Here is an 8272-nt window from a genome sequence, read left to right as displayed (position 1 = left end):
CAATGTGTAGCAAGAGTCTTGCAGTAGGTCAGGATTTTATTGGCAGATAGCTGGTGGAGGAGCTATGCAGTGTGATTAAAAATTCCCGTTTGGAAGCATTAACATAGAAGTACTTTTATAGTCTGAAGAGGAGACTGCAGTTCTTGAAGTTGGGAAGAGCAGAAGGGAAGAATGAGAATATTTTTCCATTTTAGAAATGCTGAGGCACAAAACACAGTTGATTTTAGTACTTTCATACATGAAATCCTTTCTCCTGTATGTGCATCATGTGTAACCGCAAAGTCTGTAAACTGCTGACTATTCGTCTCTGGTGTCCAATGAGTACAACTCCAATTCTTCTAATGTCACTGTAAGATAAAAAGTTTCATCTTGGATGCAAGTATAGTAAAGCCTTTTGCAAAAAAAAGACTATAGATGAATCGCTCTACTCGAGGACAGTTTACCTTCCTGACTGGAACATATAAGCAAGCTGCAAATGTTCAAGTTTTCTGTACCTGTCAATTATGAATTTTTACAGACAGTCATTTAAGAAAAAAAAATAGATCTTAAAACATTGGTATCTGTTGTTGTGATACAGTAAAGTAATTTTTCCAAATCTTGAGGAAGAACCTAAGAGGTGGGTTCTAATAACCCACTTTTTAGAAATGTGTTAGTAGTAAATTCTTCCCACTCATACTTGCAAAGGAACAGGGCAGATAACGCTCACTCTTGCAATCTAAGACTGAAATAACAAAGTCTGTGCTTCTGATGTTGGGGAACGGTGGTGAGAGATGGTCTAAAGATGAGAAAAGCAGTGAATCTTCCAGCGTGACCCAGATTTCCGTCCTGATTTCCTTTCATCTCATCTAGACCTGCACCCCAGAGTGGGTAACTTACCCACAGAGCCTGAATTTTTTTCAGAAATGAAGTCAACAGTCCTCAGCATCCAGAAGAATCCACTAGTTTTGTTGTTCTCTAAACATCACCAACTGCAATATGCTGAGAAAGATCACAGAGATGCTGAGGGCAGGAAGCTTCAAATAAGACCTGTCAATTTTGCAAATCCCACGCTGGGACATAGCATAGACATCACCTGTTTATATACCCTAAAAATTCGTTTAACGATATAGCTAGTGAAGGAGCCCATGGGATGAGGCATGAGCTTTCTGAGTTTCAGATTTGCAGTTCAAGATACCCAGCTCTGTATCCTCCAGATGAAGAGCCACTGGATAGCAGCAACTATTATGTACTTGGGCTTAACATCCACATAGGGGATGATATACAGCACTTAAGGTCAGCAGGAACTATGCAAAACTATTGAGCATCTTAGAAGCTAAGAAGAGTCAGCTAAAAGATTAAACCTTTACAGGGGGGACTGGTACTAGAAATGCAGGAACAATGCATAGCACTTACGAAGGAAGGCCTGATAAAGCTCAGAAAGAAGCCAGCAGGCCTAGGGTAATGGAGGTTATTTGAAGAAAGAAGGAATCTTTCAAAAAGCTGAAGTGGTGTCTAAAGAAAGTAAGTAGAAAAGATGATAACCTTAGGCTGATTATCTGTAAAAGCACAGTAAGGCAGGCTATAAAGAACTTGAAGAACAACCAGAAAAAGACATCTAATAATAAAACTCATAATAAATCTTTTTGCAAGCTCACTGGGGTACAAGAAGACTGCTAGAGTGTCTGTAGAGTCTAATGATGATTTGAGTATAAAAGAGCACTGAAAGACTGACCACTGGTGGAAGACTAAACCAATTATTTGAGCTGATATTCACTGTGAAGGAATTGAAGTGACTCCCATGCCAGAACCTTTATGGAGTACTTGTCAGAGGATCTGTCGGAAGTTGAAGTGACTGCAGGAGAGGTTATTGGACAAACTAAAAAAAAAATCAACAGCCCACCTCCAGAACAAGACTATATTTAGCTGAGAGTTTTAGAAGAGTTCAAGGATGAAGTAGTGGAATTACTAACAGAGATGTGAGAGAGGGAGTTATCAGCTCAGCTCCACTTGCTTAAAAATTTCTTGGTGCCTGAGGCACAGAGGGTGTTACCAAGCAAAACAGAAAGTTTCCAGGGGAGATCTGGGGAACTACAGACCTGTGAGCCTGAGATCATTACAGGGCATAATAGAAACTATGGTGAAGTATAGAATTATTGGATGCTCGGATAAATGGTCTACTTGAACCACTATGGCTTTTGCAAAGAGAAGCCCTGTTTTATGAATTTATATGTTTCCAGTGGAGAAGTCAACATACATTTGGATGAAGATGATCCATTTGATACAATCTACTTGGATTTCCAAAAGCTTTAGAGAAGATTCTGCATCAAAGCTTTATAAGGAAAATAAGGAGCTATGGCATAAGAAGGTCTTTGCGTGACTAAATAACTGGTTTAAAGACAGGAGGTTAGGAGTAAGATGGCAGGTTTTACAATGTAGTCATCAATGGAAACCTGCAGGGACCTATGCTGGGATAACGTCGAACATTACTGTTGAACAAATCACTAAATGGTCTGGAAAAACAGGTGAGCGCAGAGGTGAAAAAGTCAGTTGGTGAGACTGAATTGTTGAAGGCGGTAAGGGAAATGGCCAGCTGTCAAGAGTTTTAGAAGGATCTTATAAGACTAAGTGACTATGCCATAAAACAGCAGAAGAAATTCAATGTAGGAGAATGTAAAGTGATACACACGGGAGAAAAAACAGTCCTAGCTTCACATGTAAAATTACTGAGTCTTAACTGACCATTACTATTATTAATACAGATAGTCCCAGCATCAAATAAAAGATCAGGAATTAATGAGAAGGGAATAGAGAACAAAATAGATCGTATCATTATGTTACCATATTAATCCATAGTTTGCCCAATACTGAGTGCCGTGTTTTCATTACAAAAATGATAGAGGGGAGTCAGAGATGGTTGAAGAAGGGCAGCAAGGTGTGGAACAACTTCCACATGAGGACTGTCATAGCCTTGATGATTTTCACAGCAAAGCAAGACAAGATTTTTGCCACTGATCTCAGTGGTCTAGATCAAAACTGGTTCCCCAAGACACATTTAAGGATGTTCCCTGCCTGACCTTTGGCAGTGTTTGGTATGGTCACAGAATGAAACTATCAGTTCTGGGTTTCTTAATTACATCTTTCTCTTGCATTGTTTTGGTAAAAACCTGTATTTGTCTTTTATTAGCTTAGGTGGGAAAGAAAATGAAAGCACTGTCCCATACATGACGATAATTACATCACTGCAGCATCCAAAGAAATTCAGATTGATTAGCCACTGTAGGGATAATAGATTACATACTTACTCAATACTCATTCTTGAAACCATATCCAAAGTTGTGAAACCTGCGGCCATGAAGTTATTTTTATACTGACCCATTTTTATGGAGTCCAGCCAGTCACTGACTGAAACAAACAAAGGATATTCTGGAACTTCACCAGGTGAATCTGGCATTCTGTAAAAACAAAATGCAAAGGTTATCAAAGCAGTACAAAATATGACACTTGATTTACTCTGGTAGACATTGTTTTTATCAAAAGGCAGAAGGAATGAGAGACGAGCCTGAGCTGTAAAGGTCAGATTTTAACTGAGGATCAATTTAGCCCGATGTCTAAAACTTGCAAATCATGTCAGTCCGCCAAGTTGCACTACTTAAAACAGCTTTTTAAAGCACTGCAGCTCAGTAACAAACCAAGGAACAGACTTCTCCCACTGCTCTTATTTTCGTTACCGCATAGTGTTTCTTTACAGATCGTATGTATTCAGGATGATAATAATTTGTAAATACAGTAGTCAAAGTAGAGGACAAACAAAATTTAACATGATACAATTTAAAAATATTAAAACACTGAGATAATTTTTACATTTATCTACTAAAAAAACCCCAAATGACTGCTTACTCCTATAGCATTATAGCATTATGCAATGGGAACACTTTGATTACATTGAATCTAAAGCTGAAACTAACACTAAAAGAAGTAAAAAAAAAAAATCTTTGCTTTTATATAGAACTATATAGAGTAGCAAACAAAAATGAAGGAGCTAATTTAGTCAAATTTCTGTTTCATTCCAGTGCTGTTCAACATCTTTGTCAGCGACATGGATGACGGCATGGAGTGCACCCTCAGTAAGTTTGCCGACGACACCAAGCTGTGTGGTGCCGTGGACTCACTTGAGGGAAGAGATGCCATCCAGAGGGACCTTGATAGGCTTGAGAAATGGGCCAGTGCTAACTGCATGAGCTTCAACAAGTCAAAATGCAAGGTCCTTCACCTGGGTCAGGCCAATCCTAGGCACAAATACAAACTGGGCACAGAGAGGATTGAGAGTAGCCCTGAAGAGAAGGATTTGCGGGTGTTTATAGATGAGAATCTCAACATGAGCCGGCAGTGTGCTCATGCGGCCCAGAAGGCCAGCCGCATCCTGGGATGTATCAAGAGAAGTGTGGTCAGCAGGTCAAGAGAGGTGATTCTCCCCCTTTTCTCTGCTCTTGTGAGACCCCACCTCGAATACTGTGTCCAGTTCTGATGTCCCCACCATAAAAGAGACACAGATTTGTTGAAGCGTATTCAGAGGAGGGCCACAAAGATGATCCAGGGGCTGGAGCACCTCTGCTACGAGGACAGGTTGCGGGAGCTGGGATTGTTCAGCCTTGAAAAGAGAAGACTTCGAGGGGACCTAATAGCTGCCTTCCAATACCTGAAGGGAACCTACAGCAAGGCTGGGGAGGGACTTTTTACAAGAGTGTCCACCGATAGGACAAGGGGAAATGGGTTTAAGTTGAAGGAGAACAGATTTAGATTAGATTTTAGGAAGAAATTCTTCAGTACGAGGGTGGTGAGACTTTGGAATAGATTGCCCAGAGAGGTTGTGGATGCCCCCTCCCTGGAGGTATTCAAGGCCAGGCTGGACGGAGCCTTGAGTAGCCTGATCTAGTTGAGAGGTGTCCCTGCCCATGACAGGGAGGCTGGATTAGATGATCTCTAAGGTCCCTTCCAGCCTATGCCATTCTATGATTCTATGATTCTTTTCCCTAATATTATCGCAACTGAAACAGAAAGATGAAAAATAAAAAGATTCCACTTTTGGGGCATATATTTCCAGTATTCTGTTGCGTACCATACTGGTGAGGGCTCACAACTTCCATTGACTTTGTGCATTTTGTGTAGAGAAATTGTAGGAACAGAGTGCAGAAAAAGTACACTATTGTTTGTAAAAGCTTTATGATAGCCTTTAGAAGAAAGGCATAATTTAAAATGAAAATTTAAACAGCAAAAGCCAGCCCACATCAACTGATGGAACATGACTTATGCAGAATGTAGGAAGCAACACACCAAGTTTCAACCACACATATTCAAATACATTAAACACACTGATTTTGATTCATATTATCAAAATGATAGAGAGAGAAACTGAAGGACAGGAGAACATTGTTAAATACAAATCTCAATTAAAGATCTGCCAAGGTCCCTTCCAGCCTGAATTACTCTATGATTGTACAATTCCATAGAATAAGTGCTGGCCTCATAAGTTAACAGTAACACAATAATCATTCAGATTGACTGCATCAAACATTCCCAAACGAATGAAGAAACTTTCCCAAGCAAGTGAGCTCAATAAGAGCTTGACTGCAAGAAAACAGGCACAAGGTTTTAGATGTTAAGTAATGTTTTAAAATAAGACTAGATACAAATGCATTACTCTGATGCTAAGTGACTCAAGTACAAGTAGCAACTTATATATATATTTATATACACATACACAGAGGCCACTGACTCTAGTGCATGGGCATTAAATCCTGCAAGTCCCACTAGTTTGTGGTAGATAAAAGGGCTGCAGCCCTGACTCTAGGTTTTCCTAGTAGCCTCTCCGTTCAGACTTTCCCACTACAAGATACCAGCCTCAATCTTTGCCCCGTTGCTCGGCCCTTCTCCAAACCATATCAAAAACCTTTTAAACCACTGAGGCCTTGAGAAACCCTTATAAACCCAGGAGGGTCTCCATGAAAGCACCTTTATCTGAAGGTGAATTTTGGCTAATGAAGAGAGTGAGGCCACCTGGAACTTCACTGATTTCAGCTGATATCTAGGGACAGCTTGGATCAATAAGCTTACAAAAATTGACCAATTCCTGTATCACAACCTTGCTTCTCCTGTGGCTGCATTCATTTCTGTAATATTATTAATGGAAAAAACTTTGGGCAACACCATCAAGAATTTTTTGTGGAATGGTAATAGCATAATCTCTTATTTGGTCACTGTTGCCATTCTTCTACAGATAAATAAAGATTTAGCAAGCGAAGACATCGCTACTTTCTGCAGGAAATTACTCCAAGGCAGTTCAGAAATCGCTTGAGCACTGTCAGATGGAGAGGACAGGCTGTTGAATAGAGAAAAAAAATTACAAAGAGAAAACAATCACATAGGAAAAGCACACACACACAAAAAAAGAACAAAGAGATTCACAAAGATTAAGGATAGACTGTGCAAACAGAGCTCAGATAAAAAAAAAGAGAAAAATGCCTAATATAATCTGCATGACTTGAGGGAAAAAAGTCCTTATAAACAGTTTATTAACAATAAAGCAAACCTTAAAAGAGGCTTAGAAGTATTTGAAACCCCATAACTTTGTGAATTCAGAACTTTGCATCTCTCCTACCCCTATTTAATGCCCTAACACGTTTAATGATAGCCACAACGCGTTATAAATCAAAAAAGTACCGAAAAGAGTCTTACACAAGTACATCCTCCACTAGGGTATGAAGGGTGCTCGGATTGCGGATCAGTTTGTCTAGGAAGCTGACAATGTCACTAAATTTTGGACGGTGGTTCCTCTCTTTTTGCCAGCAGTGAAGCATCAGTTGGTGAAGAGAAGCTGGGCAGCCCATGGGAGCTGGAAGCCTGTAGCCTTCTTCAATAGACAGTATAACCTAAAGAAATACAATGGGTATGATGACTGGCATTAGAGTTAAATGCTGAAAGGACAGTGTAAAGCTGACAATTAGAAACCAGTGATAGCAATCAATGGCACAGCCACCCTCACTTTACGCATTGCTGGGGCTTCACTCAGGGAATCAGGACCTGCAGGAGTGTGACAGGAGGAGATGCAAAGTATTTTGTAGGCATAGGAAACACAGTAGGCACTTTTTTAGGCTCTACGGCCATCCTCTTCAAACAGCCAAGAAAGGAGGAAGAGAGAAAAGAACTACCAAGAGTCACTATCCTTTCATCCGCCTGCAGGTCAATGTCATACTGAATATTGAGTGCCCCCCGCTGAGTCATGGGGCCACAAACTAACCTTGTATGGTCACTGCATGCTGGGATGCTCTAATATTTATGTCTTGACAAAGTGTTAGTGTTTGGCAATGCCATGATACAATAGAGCACTACAAATGCACATTGCACCACCCAGCAAATTTCCTTGATAATATGTTTCTGCTGATAGGGCACGATTAATTCAGGCCATGTCCCACACACTGAGTTACAGCAAAGCACAACGTTATTTTGCACAGCCTCTCTCAGAAACCAGGATGTCCAAGCTGCTCATGACTAAACAAAAGTTAATAAAATGACGGTGTTACTGTGTATCCTAAAGTGAGTAAAACTTTGAGATTCAGCAGATGTGGAAAACGTGTTTGGTCATGATTTGGAAAGAAATAGATCTGATGTCACAGATAAATCACATGTATGAACAATTACATTTGGTCAGAGTTGAAGGGAGGCCTGTTTTTAGTAACACTGGTAACAAAAAACATTGTCTGAAAAGGATATTAGCAGCCTGGATGACAGGAGATGGCAGAAGCAGGTAAAGTCCATGAAAAGCTGGCTGGATTAATTCTATGTAAGATTTAAAAAGCAAGAGGAAAGGTTACTAGGTTCTGAAATGAGTGGTGGTATAGCAGTGGGGATGATGATAGAAATGACATAGTCAGGATTTCTTGTATATAAAAGAATGGAAAGAATAAGCTGTTGATCAAAAATAAAGCTTGGAAAAAGACCAATCCTACCACACACACATAACCCTTCTACATAAAAATCCAACCAGTGCTAAATGTTCTCTAAAGTACAAATGATTGTACACAATATTTATAATAGCACAGTGCACTTATGAGAAACACACCTACTGCATTTATAGCTACTCTGCTTTAAGGAGACATTTATCATTTTCACACAGATGTATGTACATTCCGCAGACATATTAATGCAGCTGGAAGGGGGTACATTAAGCTGTTTACAGCAAATCAATGTTTCATAGCACTAGCTGTAGCTTCAATATATTCAGCCTTATTATCCTGGA

General features: G+C 39.9%; 1 protein-coding gene across 2 annotated transcripts in view; it reads right to left on the bottom strand.

Annotated features, from left to right (window-relative positions):
• Positions 1-232: 232 nt before the first annotated feature.
• The window catches only part of EPHA6 (EPH receptor A6), a 524483-nt gene continuing 516443 nt past the window's right edge, over positions 233-8272 (bottom strand). For both annotated transcript variants that reach the window (XM_086629497.1, XM_086629571.1), the window contains 3 exons: positions 6712-6905; positions 3282-3431; positions 233-347 (listed from right to left, as the gene is read on the bottom strand). In XM_086629497.1, coding sequence (XP_086485623.1) covers positions 233-347; positions 3282-3431; positions 6712-6905 — 459 coding nt within the window. The remainder of the gene's footprint in view (positions 348-3281; positions 3432-6711; positions 6906-8272) is intronic.

This window comes from Tauraco erythrolophus, chromosome 1 (genome assembly GCF_009769465.1).
Source record: "Tauraco erythrolophus isolate bTauEry1 chromosome 1, bTauEry1.pri, whole genome shotgun sequence".
In the NCBI taxonomy this organism is placed as follows: domain Eukaryota; kingdom Metazoa; phylum Chordata; class Aves; order Musophagiformes; family Musophagidae; genus Tauraco; species Tauraco erythrolophus.
This window is presented reverse-complemented; position numbering and strand designations above follow the sequence as displayed.